At 34.6% G+C, this 22,022-nt stretch overlaps 1 protein-coding gene across 11 annotated transcripts in view; it reads left to right on the forward strand.

The window, feature by feature from the left end:
• Positions 1 to 22,022, forward strand: part of ZC3H13 (zinc finger CCCH-type containing 13) — a 113,421-nt gene that overhangs the window by 49,620 nt on the left and 41,779 nt on the right. For all 11 annotated transcript variants that reach the window (XM_011370376.2, XM_023536681.1, XM_023536678.1 and 8 more), the window contains 2 exons: positions 9,669 to 9,979; positions 18,926 to 19,390. In XM_011370376.2, the coding sequence (XP_011368678.1) occupies positions 9,669 to 9,979; positions 18,926 to 19,390 (776 nt within the window). The remainder of the gene's footprint in view (positions 1 to 9,668; positions 9,980 to 18,925; positions 19,391 to 22,022) is intronic.

A 22,022-nucleotide genomic window follows, 5' to 3' on the forward strand; every position in this document is an offset into this window, starting at 1 on the left:
ATCAGGTATTAGAAATAAGGACTCAGTTTGGGAGGCTTAAGTACATAAGACAGTAGTGCCGAAGCTTAGCTGCACATTGGAATCAACTGAGTCTTTAAAATGTATTGATACCTGATTCCATTTCCCAGATATTCTGATTTATTTAGTATGAGGAGCCTCCTCGGTGTCCAGATTTTTAAAAACTCACTGAGTGAATCGAATGTTCAGGGACCATAAAGTTGGGAACCATAAATGGTTTTATTCTCTCATTTAAAGAAACTTGGCGGGAGGTGATCCAAGACTGATACACTGTTCTACAAAGTCATTAATGATCTAGGTACTGTCTTTCTTCCTTGTGCATGCTTCCTTTTTCAGGATTTTCTCACGGTTAAATATTATTGCTTAGTCTTTGCATACATCTTCCAGGCAGCAGAAAAAAATGAAGGGAAGAAAGCCTTAATCTTCCTGAAAGTCTCACACACTATTTCAACTTATATCTGATTGGCCAGAATTTAGTCATATGGCTACATCTAGCTATGAATGAGTCTTGGAAGTGTAATCCTTTAGCTGGTGTATAGCTCATTCGAGTAAAATTGGGGTTACTAAATAGCAAGGAGAGAATAGATGTTGGGATAGGTCATTGCAGTCTCTGCTACTCTTGTGAGATGCCATTTCTGCTCATGTTTTTAAGTGACAAGATCATTAAAGTAAAAGGAGTGTTGTCTGGCCCTTTATCTGGAAAGTTCTGTGAACTGATATTTGTAATATTATTCAGGATAAAGTATCTACCCAGTAAGCAGTTACTACCTCTAGAATTTGAATTACTTTCCTTCTAAACTTTCATTAGCCACAGTAACTCTGTTAAGAATATACTGTATTCCTAGAATATTTGTTCATTTGAGTAACACTAAATTATATCTCATAATTGCTTTTGAAGTGAATAATTTGGAGGCCACAGTTATAGGAATGTTTTTATCAGTGTCTTTCAGTTTGACTAGTAGACTTTACTCAGGTATGATTTATTTATCTAATATTGATCAAAACCTGAATACCACTTGTTTACTTTTTTAAAAGCCTTATGGATTTATTTTATTTCTCTGTTCTTAGGAAATGTAGCATTTTCCAATAATATTTTTTAAAAATAAACTTTTCATGACCTACTCTGTACAGAAAATAGTAGAATCTTGATTAGTTGGAACTGAACTAAATCATTTTTATTCTGTAATTTGTTTGAGATGTAACTCACAGGAAAGCTCAAATTGAATATTTAGTCAGAAAATCACTTGTGATGGGTATATTTCATATCAATATTCCTAACATAACCTATTATATTTAGATAATCCTAAAGTGGATGTTTACAGTGATGTTTCAATGGACCTGTAATATCTTCTTTTTCCGTGAAAATCTGTATCCTTTATTCTTGCTGAATCAGGAAAGTTAACCTATATTATATCAGTGGATTAAACAGACAAAAACATTATGGATAGCAGTTAGCCAGAGAAATTAGCTAACAATTGCATATAGCTTGTTCTGCTGGATATTTGGTTAAATGTGGTTTCACTGATGAGTAATATGTTTTAATCAAAATGCTAGGTTGCAGAATGTTGTGGTTAAATGAGAAGATAGTATTAAGAACATAGATCGTTTTTTTTAAAAATCACTTTTTTATCATTACTAGAATTTGGAAGAAATCTGTTTTACTTCTTGGATAGGAGTATAAATGCCTGCATGAATCTTTCCTAGATTTGAAAAACAGATGTGGTCATCTAAAGCTTGTTGGCTTTGACTTCAACTTAGTAAAATAAGCAAATTACCAAATTGATAGTCCTGTTTCCTTTCAGTGATCACACCCATTTATCAAAATAATTAAAATCAGAATGTTTCAGATCTTTGACAAAGAATATCATCTATTGGATTTATTCTTTGATTTATTAGTATTTAACATTTATGTTCAAAGACCATGCATAGTCTGGACTGGTGAATCTCATCCTGTGGCCATTAACTATAGGACAGGGAAGAATCCATGTGTGTGCCAAGCATTTTATATACATAGACTGAATTGATAGATTCTTGAGTAAGTAATGTACTAATGTTGCTTAATTGTATACAGAGGATGGAAAAAATGTTACGTTATTTCACACAAATAAAAATAGAATAGTATGAAGATCCTTTTATATCCATCTTGTTTCATCCACACCCCTGTCTACCTCCCCCCTCCAGTATTATTTTGAAGTATGTCCTGGACATTTTATCATTTTATTCATATATATTTAAGCATATCTCTCCAAGAAAAGACACTTACAGTATCACATGTAAAATAAAAAAAGGAAAATAATGTAATTTTAAAATATAAATTTTAAAAGCATTGATGAATCTGTAGTATCTTTTATCATATTTTCCCAATTAACGGATATCGACACATACATCATGAAGGTATGCAAACATTTTAATATTAAAATGGAACCTTTGTATTCAGTTTGAGAATTGCTTGTCTGAGGCATCGTCTTTTTTCTGCATTTAATTGAGCCCTGTCTATAGACCTAAAAGGTGTTTTCATGTGAATGGTAATTTAGGCTAGGAATATAAAATTAAGGCACTTAAAGAAATGTGATATAACTGAACATAATTATATAATACACTAAATTTATAGTAGACGTGTTAAAAATGAATTTTATAAATATCAAAATAACTCAGTTGTGTTGGAAATTTTTAAAAAAGCCTTCCACATTTAGTCCAATAGATCAAGGCTAGGACTCTCATTTGTAAGTGTGATATTGGGACGATTTATTGAGCCAGAATCTAGAGTGGCATTTATGTCCTTAAAAGTTGTACTTTTACCCTTTTCCAACATGCTTGGTGGAATTAAGACTTGAAGTTGTTCTTCAGCAGTGTCAGAGGCTTTCAGTATCAGAAAGTGATTGAGAAGTTAGTCCTGTTCCAATAATTGGTCTAATTAGAAATACATAAGATAGTAAATGGAGGCCAAAATTCACTTAGATAAAAATGTGGGGTTGTGTTATATGTGGTGAGATTAATTAAATAACGGACTCCTAGCTGCATCATCAAAATCCATCTCAATTTGGGTGTAGGTTTGGTGCCGTCTGGTGGTAATTTTTACACTGACAGTTAAATGACTAAGTAGGACTTGTAGGACAGTGGCAGGGATTTCAGGAATCCTTCTTTGACACCCATTTCATTGGCCTGAGCTGAGGAAATGTCGAATCTGGGAAATTGGACCAGGGCTTGAGAACCGTTCTTAATTTCCCTCTTTCCCAAGACTGGATTGTGTATTTCTTGGCGTGGTCTGGTCTTCTCCTTCATCTCTTACTACCCCAGCCTATCCTAGGAGTAAGTAAGAACTTTAACTTGCTCCACAAAGCAGAGGACAGGAGCCAGTTGCAGTTGTCTTAATTCATGTTATGCTGGTGTGTGTTGTTTCTGGGTTTTACTGCATTTGGAATACTGAGTCCCTTATTCCTAGAGTTTAAAAACAATTTCCTCATGTGCCAGGGATACTAGGTACTTGTCTCCTCTGACTCTCGATCACAGTGGTAGGTATAGTTTTTATAAGTCATTTGATTGAATAAGTCTACGTAAGGCTCCTGAACCAGATCCTGAAAAATATATTATTTAAATAGTAAATAGTTCTGGCTTCGAATAGCACTGAAGGATGTGTTGATTTAGGGATTATCTTAACATTCTTTTTTCCTACATAAATGCAAAAATAAAATCTAACCAAAATTATTAGTACTTGGCTTAAATTTCCTTGTATTATCTAGAACTTCTTATTCTTTTGCTTGAATCGAAAGTATCATTATGTATATTTACGGAGGAGATATCTTTCACAAGATTCCTATAGACAAAAGTATTCTCCTATTTCTGTAGATTATTCAGTTAGAAATGATTCTCCTTCCAGGGAGTATTTATCATGCTCCAAAGGAACAGCAAGCTACTCGGTCTGAAATAAATCACACAGAAGTGTTTTCTTTTTCCATCTTCATATTTATTTAGGCAAGTAAGATCTTGTTAGATTTTGAATGACATGTTCCTGCCTAAAACTCTGTAGTGATTTCCTTCATCCTTAGAATAAAACCAGACTTTTACGTGACCTAGAAGAATTCATATCATCCGACCCCTGGCTACTCTCTGACCCTCTCTCATGAATTGTACTTGTCTTCTGCTCAGACAGTTCTTCTCTCAGATTTTCAGCTTTTGGCTCAACTATCATCTCAGTAAAGGCCCTTTTCGTAATAAGCGATCTGAAGTAGTTCCCCTGACAAACTTTTTTTTGGACCTAACATTTTCTATTTCTTTTGGACCTAACAGTTTCTATTTCATTACCCTGCTTTATAGACTTTTTGCTGCATTAGTTAGCTGAAATTGCCTTGCTTTATTGTTTGTGGGCTACTCCTAGACCCCGTAGTTAAGACAAACTGGTTTTCAGGCCTCTACCTCAGTTACCTTGTAGGATTGTTGTCCTAAAGATGAAATGAGTTAATATACATAAAGCACTTAAAGCATCGTACATAGTGGCAATGTGTGTGTTACCTGCTACTGTTAGCATTATTGGCATGATTATGTCAGTGGTTTTGTCTGCCATCTTCACTTCTCTGCTTGGAACAGAGAAAGTATTCACTTAATATTTGTTCAGTGAATTAAAATGACTTATTTTACATAAGGATAAATTTCTTATGTAAAATAATAAAGCCTAAATATTTCTGTGTGTAATGTGTATCCTGTTGTGCTATATTTTACCACTTAAAAGAGTTGATTTTGATTTTGTGCATAGTCCATTTGTTTCTTGTTTTAAAGTATTCTTTGCATGATGATTTTAACAGTTGAATAATGAATGTTAGTTACATTATATATGTTCATATTTGAGAAATAAAAATTATTGACAGAAAAGATGGTGTTTCTAATTTTAAGAAAGTCTAGGGTAAACATTGGTTTGTAGGTGAAATTACTTGGATCTTGAATAAGAGGAATTTTTAATTTCTTAACCTTTCACATTTTTCCCTCAAATGAAATAGACCCCGAATATTCTCATTTCACATCATGTCCTAATTATAGAAGCATTAAAAAGCTTTTGATAGGAACCAAGTCAGGCTAAAGATCGTCTTTCCCTTTGTGCTATAAATCACATTGCTCTTGCCGACAGTTCAAATTTCTGTTTTAAGGTCTTGAGCTTCTCTTGGGGCACTAAACTTTCCTTTTTCCTTTATTCGAATTTCAAATGTCATTTCTCTTTTCCCCCTCAGATGAGAAACCAGCCAATTCTAGAGCATAAGACTAATTCATTTGAAACTACTGGTATTCTAAGTGGAAATGTATTTTAATACTGTATATCTCTGCAATAGTCTAGAATCCAAAGCACTAATAATTTTGGTTAGATTTCAAGGTGGTTTTATTAATAAGTCACACTTTATATATATGCAGAATGAATATAATTCTTGTTCCAATCAGGCTCACATCCATAATTTGATCCATCTTGTTTTGGTAACAGATCCTTTCTTTTCACTGTTCAGTCATCAGACTTCAAAGAATGATAACAAGAGAATGTAAAATACTATCTTAGCCAACTTGGGATACTGTTATTACAAAATTCCATGGACTGGGTGGGTCAAACAACAGACATTTATTTCTCACAGGTGTGGAGGCTGGGAAGTCCAGGGTCAAGGTACCAGGCAGATTTGCTTCCCGGTGAGGGCCCACTTCAAGATTCATAGACAGCTGTCTTCTCACTGTATCCTCACATGGAAATGGGATGGAGAAAGGGAGAGGGAGCTTGCTCTCTAGCTGTCTGGTCTCTTCCTTTTCAAATAGAATGCTAATCCCATCATGGGAGCCCCACCCTCAGGACCTCATCTAAACCTAATTACTCCCAAAGGCCCCACCTCCAGATACCATCACCTTGAGGGTTGGGGTTTCAGCATAAAAATTTGGGGAGACATAGACATTCAGTCCATAACAGATGCTTAAATCAACAGGTTTCTTAAACTTTTTTTTTCCCCGAAGAATGGGTAAGAAGAAAAATATGGTTAAAAATGATGAAACCATAACTTGACAACACAGTGGTGCTCTGATCTTACTTAATACGATAACTCGATTATCCGAAGCTTGAACTGAAGTTTTTTTTTCTTCCATAGACACTATATTTGAATAGAAATGTGATTGGGCTATGTGTTTTTTAAAGAGAGCATTATGAACTATTTTATTTTTTAAGTATGTGAACTAATCACCAAAGGATATTATAGACATTCTTGAAACAATTTTGAGTATACCTCAGAAATAAACTAAAAATTAATCAAAATGTCACAGAATGTGGAGAGCCAGATTCTTTATTTTATCAATTTAAATATTTCCAAGTTGACTAGAACCTGATGAAATTAAAATTGGAAAGCACCAAACAGTAGTCATTCTAATACTGTCTTGCATTGAATTTTTGTTCAGCAGGATACATTTAAATGGCCATTGATCATAAATGGTTTTCCAAATTAGGATAAGGCCCATGGAGTATTTTTACTAGTATGTTTAAGTACCTATTTAGAATCAATTAAATTATTGTAGCTAATGGCTTAATTTTTTTACATGAGAAAGTAATAACAATTTTTATTTCTATTTAAAAGGGTTTAGTGAAATCACAGATAACTATAATGTTTAGGTAAATATGTTCTAGTCAGCTGTTATCTAGAAGGTGTTTTTGTTTATTTGCTTAAATCCATGTTCTGCAAAATTCTTTCAAATATATTGGATTATTTTTGACCCAGTAACACATATTTTATAGCTATAAACCATATATTGGAGCAGTGGTTCTCAACTGGGGGTGGTTTTACCTCTCTGGGACATTTGCAGATATCTGGAGCCATTTCTTATTGTCATAAATGGGGTCGTGGGAGCGGGGGAGATGTACTGGCTTCTAGTATATAGACGCCAGAGTTGCTGCCATACATGCACAGCCACCACAAAAAATTACTGAATACAAAATTTCAGTAGTGTCAAGATTGAGAAATCCCAATTTAGGATTAATAATGATTTTGCCACCATCGATATTAAGAAGTATTTATTGTAGGCATATAAGGTAATTCTAAAATACTTTGACTAGAACTGCAGAATGTTTTCGAACAACCATATACCCTTCAAAATGATTGCTTTGACAAATATGATATTTGGGTATGTGATATCTAGAATGTTATTTTTTAAACATTAGCCCTGTTTTCGGATATTGCACAAATGTGTGTATTCCAGCTCTCCATCGTGCACACATTTTGCATATTTATTGTAGGCAGGGCCCTGGACATAACAGATTATAGGAGTGATTGAGATGTGTTTTGTGAGGTTACATGTTATTTCTCTAGCATCAATGAAAAAAGATAATTTGAAGGGATAATTTGAAGGGAAATCAAGATTTATGAACTATATCTTTGTGCTGCCCAAGGGTGAAGGCACATAATTTAAGATAAAAACTATATAGATAATACCTTCTTTCCTTAACCATAGCATTCTTTCCCCATTCTAAGTGTCAACCCAGGCAGTGCAGACTTTAGATTTTGCTTAGCTCATGACATCTTTTCCCTTTTCCCATAGCTCTGAAATACAAGCATTCTCATAGCTGCTTTCTGTCTAGATTTACGAGCATGTTTTCTCTTTTGCTCTTCGTGGGTTCCCCCTCTCCAAGCACCTATTCACACTGTCAGATATTATCTCTGGTAAGAGCAAATTCTATACTTTAAGTAGACCATCTGTGCTGAAGGGGAATGTTGCCTGAAAAAGGTACTGTGCTTAAAGCCAAAGCTTGGGACAAAGGCAGTGAAAATCTCATCTAGAAGTGTTGCCTCAAGCTGACTTAAAAATCAGTTGGATCTTTAAAAAAATCAACTTATTATTTTATAGCATTTTGAATTAAAATTTATCCTGGAATTACACTTTTAGTTTAATATTTGCATTCATTTTTTTTTTTTTTTCATTTGTTTTTAGAAAAGATTTTCCTTTGGCTAGAAATGAAGGTTCTTTTTAATTTTTTTTTCAAGTACAGTTGGCATACAATATTATATTAGTATCAAGTGTACAACATGGTGATTAGACATTTATATAATTTACAAAGTGATTACCCTAATAGGTCTAGTACTCATCTGACACCATACATAGTTATTACAATATTATTGACTCTATTTCTATGCTGTACTTTACATTCCCATGACTATTTTGTGACTACCAATTTGTACTTCTTAATCCTTTCCCCTTTTTCACCTGTCCCCCAACCCTCCTCCTCCCATCTGACCACCATTAAAATGTTCTCTGTATCAATGAGTTTGTTTTTGTTTTGTTTTGCTCATTTGTTTTTGTTTCGTTTTGTTCATTTATTTTGTTCTTTAGATTCCACAAGTAAGTGAAATCCTGTGGCACTAGTCTTTCTTTGCCTGACTCCACACAACACAATACCCTCTAGGTTTATCTGTGTTGTTGCAAATGGCAAGATTTCATTCCTTTTTTATGACTGAGTAATGTTCCAATTTATATATGTAGCACTTCTTTATCCGTTCCTTCATTAATGAATACCCAGGTTGCCTCCGTGTTTTGGCTGCTATAAATAATGCTGCAATGAACATATGGATCCACATGTCCCTTCAAAGTAGTGTTTTGATTTTCTTTGGATAATAAATACACAGAAGTGGGATTACTGGGTCCTTCATCTCTTGTTACAGCTTTTGTTTTAAAGTCTGTTTTATTTGGTATAAGTATTGCAATCCTAGCTTTTCTTGTTTCCATTTTTATGAAATACCACTTTCTGTCTCTTTATTTTCAGTCTTCATGTCTTTCAATCTGAAGTGAGTGTCTTGTAGGCAGCATATGTAAGGATCTTTGTTTCCTATCCATTTATTCACCCTATATTTTGATTTGAACATTTAATTTATTTACATTTAAAGTAATTGTTGATAAATATAAAGTTATTGCCGTTATATTTTTGATATTTTTTTAAAATTCTTCTCCATGAAGTCCCTTTACCATTTCTTGTAATACTGCTTTGGTGGTGATGAACTCCTTTAGCTTTTGCTTGTCTAAGAAGTTTTATCTGTCCTTTAATTCTTAATAGCCTTACTGGTTAGAATAATCTTGGTTGTAGGTCCTTGCTTTTCATTACCTTGAATATTTTCTGCCAATCCCTTCTGGCCTGCAAAGTTTCTATTGAAACATCAGCTGACAGTCTTATGGGAGCTCCCTTGTATGTAACTAACTGTTTTTTTCTCTTGATGCTTTTAAGAATCTCTCTTTATCTTTAACCTTTGGCATTTTAATTATGATGTATCTTGGTGTGAGCTGCTTTGGGATCATCATGTTTGAGACTCTGTGCTTTTTGGACTTATATGGCTATTTTCTTCACTAGGTTAGGGAAGTTTTTCATCATTATTTCTTCAAATAGATTTTCAGTTCTTTGCTCTCTGTCTTCTCCATCTGGTATCCCTATAATGTGAATGTTGGTACACTTGATGGTATCCCAGAGGCCCCTTAAACTGTCCTCAGTTTTTTGGATTCTTTATTCTTACTGCTGTTTCGATGGGGTGTTTTTTGCTACCTATTTTCTAAATCACGGATTTGATGCTTTGCTTCATCTAATCTATTTGATTCTAAGATATTCTTTCAGTTATTGTTCTTAATTTCTGACTAGTTATTGATGTTGTTTTTCCTTATAGGTCTACTTCCCCTGCAGGACAGCATCATTCTCCTATATCTTCTAGACATCACTCATCTTCCTCACAATCAGGATCATCTATTCAAAGACATTCTCCTTCTCCTCGTCGAAAAAGAACTCCTTCACCATCTTATCAGAGGACAATAACTCCACCTTTACGACGCTCTCCTTCTCCTTATCCTTCACATTCTCTCTCTTCTCCTCAGAGAAAGCAAAGTCCCCCAAGACATCGCTCTCCAATGCGGGAAAAAGTGAGGCATGATCATGAGCGAATTTCACAGTCTCATGATCGACGTCATGAAAGGAGGGAAGGTATGCACTGTACTTTATCTTGATTTTTTTAAAAGTTATTTTACTTAAGTAGCTGTGTTCTTTATTTAAAACTTGGACATTCAGGTTTATTGTTATCATAGGGAATAAAAGAGAACTGTGTTATATAAATTCTTTTGTAACACAAGAAAGTTCTTGAGGGCTATAGGAGGTGCTTAATAACTCAGGAATGTAGGCTCTTAAAATATGTATAAGTATGCATTTATTCTAACTTGATGCTGTCTTTAAGATGTTTTACTTGACTACCTTCCAGAAATTTGGGGGTTTCTTATTCTTAGAGTACCCTTCTAATTGCTTAGTTATTTCTTTTAAAAAAGAAAAAAAGAGGTGAAAGAAAAGGAGCAAGCCAGGTCCAGAGTTTGAAAACATACGTGTTTTGGTAAAGATGTGAGGGCTGGGGGAACATTTAGAATGTCAGTACAAACTAAGTGATCAGTTTTTCAGGTGTAGCTCAAGAAAGAAGTAAGCAAAGCAATTTTCCTTTCTAGATTCCTGAAAATTAAGTTAACTTTGGGTATGCTACTTCCTTTTTCAATCTGAAATGCTATTATTACTTGGCAGTACAGTGTAATGTCTCACATCTCTTTCTGCACTTTTTGTCTAAGCTTCTTGTCCTTGTTTATTTACCTTTACAAGTCCCCCCTGCCCCAAACTTTTTCTTAGTTTTCGAATATAACAAACACTCAGGAAATACTTGCTTATTTGCAACAACGTGTCTGTTTATACGTGTTTTCAAAGCTTGTCTGTGAGTATAGTATAACAATCTCCTACAAAACATGTTGAACTTAGTTATTCTCTTCTTATCAACACTGTAAGCGATAACTAATCAAGTTCTTTTATTCAAGAAAATGATGGTTGCATAGGTAGGGACTGGAGAGAACACCTATTTTATAGAATTATCTCTTGTATCCATGATTTTGGAACCAGATTAGCACAACAGTATTTATGGAACATTGATAAGATGAGAAAATTCTTTTATACTTGTCTATTAATTTTAATAAGATTTAGCATTAGAGTTGACTAAGAATATAATATTCATTTAGCGACTATTTACTGAATGAAAACTCTTTTATTATTTTAAAACATAAGTTTTAAACATGCTAATGAAGGGAAATAATACACAGTTAAGTCTTCTGGGATTGCTTTTTTGTGGCAGGAGTAGCTTGTGTTACAGGAGGAATCCTTTTAATAATAAACCATATGTTTTTTCAAGGAGGTTCTTTCAAAGGGGAAGAGATATAGCACATTTGTTCCTCTCTATTTGTCACTTTTTGAAATAAGAATAATTTTAATGGAAAAATGGGGAGCTGGGTAAAGAACAAAATATAATAGCTAGATATATTTGTAAAGACAGATGAGGGCATTGCAAAAAAGGGATCTGGTATTAAGTTAACATATTTTTAGGCACAGTTGATATTGAAGGACTAGAAGTCATAGGTTTCACAAGAAGGGATGGAGACATATCAAATCCTTGCCTAATTCTGTACTTAAATGGCATTTATGGGTATAGGCATATGGACAAAGTGATTGGCAGGACAGATAATTTATTATTGTAAGAATCTACGGCGTTTGTGGATGCTGGGTGTTTGGGTACTTGAGAAAGTCTGTGGTCCTAGCCACTGGAGACAAAGTGAAAAGGAGTAAAATTTACAATGTCTTAGGCATAAAGGTTTTGTAGTTGCTAAAATAGCCTTAGATCTTGAGGCAATTTCAGAGTGTGAGAGCAATTTATAAAGGAATCTGATTTAAAAAAAAAAAAAAAAAGGCAGTGTTCTTTGAGGGTCTTTAATTAATTCTTTGACTTCATATTATATTTGTGCTGTAATCAGTATATGCTTATTCTTTGACTTCATATCATCTTTGTGCTGTAATCAGTATATGCTTATTTCAGGCATATCCAAAGAATGGTTTCTAATCTTTGTAAAATCTCATGAGGTATGGGATTAACTAACCCTGGGCCTCTATTTTATTTATACAATGACAAGTTTGAATTAAGTAAACAATGAGGTTCATTCCAGTTTTTTTTTTAAAGAGCGTTTAAAATTTTTATTATAGTTGATCTGTTTACTTTTTTTCTTTATTTTTACTTTTATTTTTATTTTTTTTATCTTAAGTTTATTGGGGTAGCATGGGTTAATACAATTATATGATTTTCAGGTGTACATTATCATTTGACATCTGTATATTCTGTTGTGTGTTTACCATCCAAAGTCCAGTTTCCTTCAGCTACCGTATATTTGATCCCCTTTACCCACTTCACCCTCCCCCTAACCCCCTATATTGACCTCATTTACCCTGTCTACTTCTCCCTTCCTGCCTCACCCCCTAACCTCTGGTAAACACTAGTCCATTGTCCATGTCCCTGAGTCTCTGTTTGTTTGTCCTGTTCATTTGTTGCTTTAAGGTTTATATCCCACATATAAGTGATATCATGTGGTTTTCAAGTTTTTCTGCCTCGCTTATTTTGCTTAGCATGATTATCTCAAGGTCTATCCATGTTGTCGCACATGGCAGTATTTCATCTCTTCTTATGTCTGAGTAATATTCCATTGTACATATATGTACCACAGCTTCTTTAGCCAGTCATCTATTGTAGGACACTTTGGTTGCTTCCATATCCTGACCACTGTGAATAATGCTGCTATGAATGTCAGTGTGCAAATATCTTTTTGGATATGAGTTTTCAAGTCTTTGGGGTAAATACCCAGTAGAGGGATTGCTGATCATATGGTAGGTCAATTCTCAGATTTTTGAGGAACCTCCGTACTGTTTTCCATACTGGCTGTACCAATTTGCAGTCCAGCCAGCAGTGTATGAGGGATCCTTTTTCTCCACATCCTCTCCAACATTTGTTATTACTTGTCCCATTGATTATAGCTATTCTAACAGGTGTGAGATGGTATCTCATAGTGGTTTAGATTTGTATTTCCCTAATAGCCAGCGATGTTGAGCATCTTTTCATATTTGTTGGCCATTTGTATGTCCTCTAGGGAGAAGTGTTTGTTCAGGTCCTCTGCCTATTTTTTGATTGGATCATTTGTTTTTTAGTTCTTATTGAGTCATATGAGTTCTTTGTGTATTTTGGATATTAGGCCCTCATCAGAGGCGTTGCTTGCAAATATATTTTCCCATTCAATGGTTGTCTCTTTCCCTTGTTGGCGGTTTCTTTTGCTGAGCAGAAGCTTTTTAGTTTGATGTAATCCCATTCATTTATTTTAGCTTTTACTTCCCTTACTTTTAAGATCAAATTCATAAAATCCTCCTTAAGTCGAAGGTCCTTGAATTTAGTTCCTATGTTTTTTTCTATGCATTTTATTGTTTCAGGTCTTATATTCAGGCCTTTAATCCATTTTGAGTTAATTTACGTGTGTGGTGATAGACAACAGTCTAGTTTCATTCTTTTGCAGGTGGCCTTCCAGTTTTCCCAGCACCATTTATTGAAGAGGCTTTCCTTTGTCCACTGTATGTTTTTGGCTTTTTTTGTCAAAAATTATTTGCCCATATAAATATGGGTTTACTTCTGGACTCGATTCTGTTCCACTGGTTTGTGTGTCTGTTTTGCTGCCAATCCCGTGCCGTTTTGATTTCTGTTGCTTTCTAGTGTAATTTGAAGTCATGCAGAGAGATGCCTCCAGCCTCATTCTTTTTTCTCAGGATGGCTTTGGCAATTCGAGGTGCTTTCATACAAATCTTATGATTTTTTGTTGTATTTCCTTAAAAAATGCCAATAGGATTTCGATAGGGATTGCATTAAATCTGTATAATGCTTTAGGTAATAAGGTTATATTAACTATGTTGATTCTTCCAATCCAAGAACACTGAATATCTTTCCATTTCTTTGTATCTTCTTCAATTTCTTTTAATAGGGTCGTATAGTTTTCATTATATAGGTCCTTCACTTGTTTCGTTAAATTTATTCCTAAGTATTATATTCTTTTTGTTGCAATTGCAAAAGGAATTATTTTTTCCACTTCTTTTTCTGACACTTCATTATTAGAATATAGGAACGCTATGGATTTTTGAACATTGATTTTGTATCCAGAGACTTTACTGTATTTACTTATTGTTTCTAGTGGTGGTCTTTAGGGTTTTCTATATGAAGAATCATGTCATCCGCAAATATAAAATGCTTTTATATCTTTCTCTTACCCGATTGTACTTGCTGGGACTCCCAATGTTATATTGAATAACAGTGGCAATAGTGGACAACTTTGCCTTGTTCCTGATCTTAGAGGGAAGGTTTTAGCTTTTCACCATTCAGTATAATGTTGGCTGAGGGCTTGTCATGTATGACCTTTATTATGTTCAGGTACTTTCCTTCTATACCAATTTATTTAAGTGTTTTGATCATAAATGGATGCTGTATCTTGTCAAAGGGTTTTTCCACATCTGTTGACATGATCATATGATTCTTATTTTTTAATTTGTTTATGTGATATATCACATTAGTCGATTTACGTATGTTGAACCATCCCTGTACCCCTGGGATGAAGCCCACTTGATCGCGATGTATAATCTTTTTACTATATTGCTGTATTCAGTTCACTAGTATCTTATTTAGGATTTTTGCATCTGTATTCATGAGAGATATTGGTCTGTAGTTTTCTTTTTTTGTGTTATCATTACCAGATTTTCGTATCAGAGTGATAAAATGAGTTGGGAAGTATTGCCTCCTGTTTGATTTTTTGGAAGAGTTTGAGGAAAATAGGTATTAAATCTTCTTTGAATGTTTGGTAGAATTCACTGGTGAAGCCGTCTGGCCCTGGACTTTTACTTTTTGGTGTGTTTTTGATGATCGTTTCCATTTCCATACTGCTGATCAGTCTAGATTTTCCATATCTTCTTGATTCAGTCTAGGAAGGTTATATTTTTCTAAGTACTGGTTCATTTCTTCTAGGTTATTAAATTTGTTATTATATACTTTTTCATAGTATTCTTATGTGGTCCTTTGTATTTCTGCGATGTCAGTCGTACTTTCCCCTCTTTCATCCCTGTTTTGTTTATTTGTGTCCTTTCTCTTTTTTCTTGAGTGAGTCTAGCCAGAGGTTTGTCAATTTTATTAACCTTCTCAAAGAACCCGGTCTTTGTTGTATTTATTTTTTGTATTGTTTTTTGTTTTGTTTTGTTTTCAATTTCATTCATTTATTTTGTAATTTTGATTCTTTCCTTCTGTTAACTTTAGGCCTTTTCTAGTTTTTTAAGATGAAGCATTAGGTTGTTTATTTGGGCTCATTCTTGTTTTTGGAGGTAGGTCTCTAATGATATGAACTTTCCTCTTATGACCGCTTTTGCCGTGTCCCAAAAGTTTTGATATGTTGTACTCTCATTATCATTCATTTCTATATTATATATCTCTTGATCTCTCTTTTTATTTCTTCTGTGACCCAGTTATTCTTCAGTAGCATGTTGTTTAATCTTCATGTATTTGCGGTTCTTCCTTATTTCTCTCTGCAGTTGATCTCTAGTTTCACAGCATTATGATAAGAGAATATGGTTGGTATGATTTCAATGCTCTTATATTTGTTGAGGCTATCTCTGTGTCCCAGTATGTGGTCAGTCCTTGAGAATGTTCTATGTGCACTAGAGAAGAATGTGTATAAGTAGCTGTTTTGGGATGGAAGGCTCTGTAAGTGTCAATTATGTCCAGTTGGTCTAATGTGTCATTTAAGGATGTTATTTCCTTAGTGATTTTCTGTTTGGATGATCTGTCCATATCCAACAGTGGGGTGTTTAGATCCCTTACTACGATAGTGTTTTGGTCTGTTTCTCCCTTTAGTTCTGTTAGTAATTGCTTTACATATTTTGGGGCTTCCTGATTGGGAGCATAGATATTAATAAGTATTATGTCTTCTTGGTGTATGATTCCCTTTATCATTGTGAAATGTCCCTCAGTATCTTTCTTTACCTTTTTTAGTTTGAAGTCTATTTTGTCTGATACTAGTACCGCTACTCTCACTTTTCTCTGAATGCCATTTAATTGAAATAATCATTTTCCAACCTTTCACTTTGAGTCTATATTTGTCTTTGGAGCTGAGATGTTTCTCCTGGAGGCAGCATATGGTTGGGTTTTGTTTTTTGATCCATTCTGTAACTCTATGCCTTTTTATTGGTGAGTTCAATCCATTTACATTTAGGGTGATTATTGAAATATGACGTCTTTCTATAGCCATTTTTCTTTTGCTTTCTGGTAGCTCGGTGTTTCCATTACTTTCTTGTCCTTGTGTTTGTTTTCTTTATTTTGGTTGGGTTTTGTGGATTTTGCCTCTGGTTCTTCTTGTTTTATGTTATATACTTCGGTTCTGAATCTTCGGTGTGTGGTTACCATTACAAATATGTGAAGGATAGTTATACAGATATACAGTCGCCCATTTTCTTCAATGCGTGTGTTATCTCCATTCCCCTTTGCGAATTTGGATCTTTGACTCCTCCCCTTTTCAGTCATTGTTGTATCAGTTCGTCCCTATGGATGCTGAACGTTCATTACTCTCTTGCTATAAACATTCTTTTCTTATTGTTTAAGCTTATAATGCCCTGTTCTTAGTAAAGGTTGCCCTCCTCTGCTTCTATTTGTCTGATATTCACTTTATTCCGGATTATGTGTCTTTTTTTTTTTTTGTCATTTTGTTTTAGGTTAGCTGACCCCTTTCAGTATTTGTTGTAGTGCAGGCCTCTTAGCGGAGAATTCCCTCAATTTTTGTATGTCCTGAAAGATCTTAATTTCTCTTTAATATCTAAAGGAGAGTTTATAGCTGGATACATTATTCTAGGTTGATAGAATACTTAATACTTACTTAATAGTTTAAATATTTGATTCCACTCTTTTCTGGCTTGTAAGATCTGTGCTGTTAAGTCTGATGATAATCTAATGGGTATTCCTTTATAAGTTTCCGTTTTCTTCTCCCGGGCTGCCCTGAAAATTCTTTCTTTGTCATTGATTTTTAATAACTTTAATATAATGTGTCTTGGTGAAGGCCTTTTTGGGTTGAGATGCTTGAGTGTTCTGTTGACTTCTTGAATTCCAAGCTCCAGGTCATTCCTTAGATTTGGGAAATTCTTGTCCACTATCTGTCTGACAGTACTTTCTAGTCCTGCTCCTTTTCCTCACTTTCGATAATGCCCATTATTCTTATGTTTCCTCTCTTGATACTATCAGCTAGTTCTTGTATTTCTCTTCATTATTTTTCATTCTTCAGTTTCTCTCTTCTTCCTTCTGATTTATTCTAGGTTTCTGTCTTTGCTATCACTGATCCTTTCCTCCATTTGGTCGACTCCATTTCCCAAGCTTGCTGTTTCATTTTTCAACTCTCACAGTATGTTTTTTTTTTATCTCCAGAGTATCTATTTTCTTCTTCTTGAGAGTTTCAGTCTCCTTGTTCTGCTCATCTAGTTGTTTTTTCAGTTCCTGAAATTGTTGATATGACTCATTTCGGATCATATCAGAAGTACCATCCTGAAGTCTCTGTCATTTAAGTTGCATATTTCTATGTCTGTAAGCTTATTTTCTGGAGTTTTTTCTCTTTCTTTCTGAGATACCTTGTCACCTTCGTTGTTCACAGTGTTTAACTGACTATTTATCTGCCTGGGCATTAATGGAAGTGTATTCTGTTGTTTTTCCAGAAAGAATATATATAAAGGTTTCTCTTTAGCCTGCTGCAAAGAATTTCTTTTGGTTTCCAGTAGGGAGCGTCTAAGCCTTTTGGATCCCTGCTTTCTATAAAGCCTAAATAATTTTGTTTTTTTTAATTTTCTTGTAGAAATTTAACCATACTTGCTACTCCCAGTTTCAGTCACTGTCAGTGTTAGCAACAGTTTCAGTAGCATTGCTCAGATTCCCCTGAGGCTTTGCAGTGATTGGTTTTGTTGGGTATGGGGGAAGGGGCTCTCTGGGTTTGGAGTTGGGGGCTGCGGCTCAGCCTCAGTTTTGCAACTAGGGGCTAAAAATCAACTGTCATTTCTCTGTGGTCCCATCTCGCTTCTCTGCTTTCTGCCCTGATGACTGGGCCCTGCTGCCAGCTGTGAAGAAGTCATGGCACTTCCGGGCAGGGTTGTTTAGGGAAGTCGCCACACCTTCACCCCTCTCTCTTCACCTGCAGAGAATTCTGGTGGCTTTGAGAGGCAGCTTCTTTGTTTCTCCCAGACCGCTACCCGACAGACACTGGTCGGACACCCGGGGTTTCTGACCTGTTGTAATTCTTATGCGCAGATCTCACACTCTGACGTGCTGGTGTGCAATTTGGGTGTTTCTTTGTTCAGTTTTAGATGATCAGCTTATTGTTTCAAGAGGAGAGATCTGGGGACGTCTCTCACTCCTCTGTTTCCCAGAATCCCTCCATTTAGTTTTTTAATAACTAAAATATTTCTTTATTTTCTAATGAATCTTACAAAATGCTTTAGGTAGAGGAAGCTTTAGAGACAGGAGTGTAATTCTATTAAATAGTTTAAGAAAAGAAAATAGCTATATCTCTTTGCCAGCCTGCTTACTAACTGTAGGCCACTCCCAAGTGCTTAACTCCATTTGAGGTAGTCAAGTGTGGTCTAGTCTGGCCTAATGTTTTGTTGAGATGATTAAAATCACTATGTGCCTCTAGATCTAGAAGTTGTTTCTAAAAAGTAAGCCATCAGTGGTATGAGATCAGCTTGTTTCAGTTGTTTAAGATAATAAGTATGGGTAACTTGAAGTGGGGGGAGATCATATTCAAAGTTTATCCAATAAAAACATAATAATTCATGTGTTAATGAAATTACCTTTGGATGTCTAGCTTTTGAATAGACTTAATTTTCTTATTTTAGCATTTTGTCTCCTTTTATTCTCTGCAAAGAACATGAATTATTATAATAAAATTTTAAAAGCTCCATATCAAATATATTGACTAGTTGCCCAAAATTTTGTGAAAGGAATTACAGTTGATTTCCAAAATTGCATTACAGAGAATAGAGGCAAAAGAGAGAGAGAAAAGGACACAAGAGAAGAACGAGAGTATGAACAGGATCAGAGCTCTTCTAGAGACCACAGAGAAGACAGAGAACCTAGAGATGGTCGGGATCGGAGAGATACCAGAGATACTAGAGACCGAAAGGAACTAAGAGACTCCAGAGACATTCGGGACTCCAGGGAGATGAGAGATTATAGCAGAGATAACAAGGAGTGCCGAGACCCCAGAGATTCTCGTTCTACTCGTGATGCCCATGACTACAGAGATCGTGAAAGTCGAGATGCTCATAGAAAGGAGGATTCATATCAGGAGGAATCCCGAAGTTACGGCAGAAACCACTTGAGAGAAGAAAGTTCTCGTACTGAAATAAGGAATGATTCCAGAAGTGACTCTCGAAGTGATATGAGGAATGACCGGATGGGCAGAAGTAGGGGGAGAGGTCCAGAGTTACCTGAAAAGGGTAAGATTTTTGACTTGTCAGTGAACCATATCTTGTATCTTCATATAGAAATTATTAAATCTCCTAAGATTTCTTTTTTAAATAATATTATTTCTATATTGATTATTATTATTTTGTCAAAGCAATTTTCAATTTATTGAATTTGTGATCTTCCCTATAAATTTTGAATAGGAATTATAAGCTAGAGTAGCAGAAGTGGGGCCTGACCTAGACCCCCTGGTTGAATTATATCCAGTCATGCCTACAATCTTGATTAATGTGGAATACTAAGGAAATTGCTATCATGCAAAAAGTAGGACAAAAAGTAGTAGTTTCTAATAGACAGATGTATGTGCCTGTGTGTGTGTCTGTGTGTATAAACCATATATGTATATCATGTGATTATTAAAGTGGAATTAAAATGGTGGGCTTTCAAAATTGATGGTGTCAGAGATGACTGATTTGTATATTCAGTATTTGTGCTTGCTTCAAACTACCTCAAATCATCACATATTAGGATCTTGAGCCATTTTTCTTATCTTCCCCTGAAAAGGCATTTGCCATACTCAGTAACTACCTACCTAAATGTATTGGACTATCTCCAAAATGCTTGGGCTAAATCAGTTTTGACCTGTCTCTTCCTCCATCCCCTTCTTTCTCTTCCCCGCAAACATTGCTGCACAATCTGACCACTCTTATTCTTTCCATTGGTCTGTTGGTCTATTTTGGTCAATATTACAGGTTCACATTAAGCTGAAGTCCCCTCACCTCCTCCTCCTTGGTTGTCTTGGCTTATCATGGCCCTTTAATTTTTCATATACATTTTATGAAAAACTGTTGAATTTTTATTTTAAATGAATTACATTGATCATTTTGTAACTTTTCCGGTTAAGGTCCTGAGCATATGTATTCCTTGGTCCCATTTTTGTTGTTATCGTAAATGGTACTTTAAAAAATTCTCTTTAATGCATTCACATGGTTCAGAATTTCAAAGGTACCAGAGAGGTGTGTGTGTGTGTGTGTGGCGCGCGCGCGTGTGTGTGTGTGTGTAAAAGCCTCCCCTCTACACCTGAACTGGTTCCTTCTTTTGCCAGTTTTGTTTGTATCCTTCTCAGAAATATTCTACATAAGCAGATATGCATGTCTATTTTATCCTTTAGTTTTACAAATGTAATTAAAATTATAAAAAAGAAAAACTTGTTTATAAAAGGAACAACTACATACTGCTCCATACCATGCTCTTTTTCACTTAAAAATATTTTGGAGATTATTCCTTATTAGGTAAAGAGCTACTTCTTTCTTCTGGTGCACAGTGTCTATTATGGTGCACAGTGTCTATTATAGGATATACCATAAAATCATAAGTCTTAAATTGATGGATACTTAGGTGTTCCAGTCTTTTTTTTTTTTTGAACAGTGTTTCAGTGAATAACTATGTACTAGTGTCACTAAATGGTATGTTTAAAACATTTTCTTAGGCTTATTGCTGGCATATGGAAATGGTAATTGATATTTGTATGTCAATCTTACATTGTGATTTTTTTTTGTAGATCGAATTAGATTCTCTTAAACATTTATGTCTGGGAACAGACAGATTTGGCTCTTCCTTTGTGGTTTTTATTTACTATCGATAGCCTGCTTAGTAGCTCTTTCAAATAGTGTTGAATATAATGATGTAATGGCTTCTTTGCTTTGTTTCGGATTTTAAAGGCTGGCATTTCACCACTAAGCATGGTATTTATAGATGCTTTTATATTGTGTTAACTTAGCTAACAGCTTTTATCATGACTTTTCCTCTGTCTTGAGATCATATAGTTTGTGTCTTACCTTCTCACATGTTAATATACTTTTTTAAATTTAGAACTATCCTTGCATTACTAAGATAAATGCAATTTTTCATTTTTTACAGTTCTGAAATAGGTTTGTTAAAATTTAATTTTTATTTAAGCACCCATGTTTTTGATTGAAATTGGCATATAATTACTGGTATTATGGTAAATATTTAACAACTAACTCTTAAGAAAAAAGCCTTCACTTGTAGCTTTTGCCAATTTCTGTAATATAAATACTCCTGCCCTAGCACATTTCAAGCTACTAACTTGTCACTCAGTGTTGAGTTGGGAAGAAATGTGCACAGTTGGCTCTGTCAAGCCATTGTGGATCAGTTCTAGCATACCACACTGCACAGTTCATTCTTTATGTTCTTGTTTGGTTTGGGGATCAGAGCTATACTAGTCACATAAAATATGTCAGAAAGTGTTGCTTCTTTTTTTCTCTCCTCTGGCACAATTTAAATATGATCAGTTATCTGTTCTTTGACAGTTTAATAACATTTGTCTGTTAAGCCTTGTTTCTCATTTTTCTGATGCTTAGAGCTTTTACTATCAATTGACTTTCAGAGTTACAGATTTAGATCATTGTAATAATTATAGATTTCTGTTTTTTCTTGAAGCAGTGTAGTATGTTACATTTTTTTTAGGGATGGTTTTCAAATTTTTGACACATAAATGTTCCTCAAATTTCTGTTATTTTTATTTATATTTCTTTTTTTTTATTTCTTGCTCAATCTTGCCAGAAGTTTGTCTGTTTTGAGTCTTTTTAAAGAATTAATCTTTTGTTTATTTTCTTTTGTATCTTTCATTCTTTTTCATTA

This window comes from Pteropus vampyrus, unplaced genomic scaffold (assembly GCF_000151845.1).
Source record: "Pteropus vampyrus isolate Shadow unplaced genomic scaffold, Pvam_2.0 Scaffold167, whole genome shotgun sequence".
Lineage (NCBI taxonomy): Eukaryota > Metazoa > Chordata > Mammalia > Chiroptera > Pteropodidae > Pteropus > Pteropus vampyrus.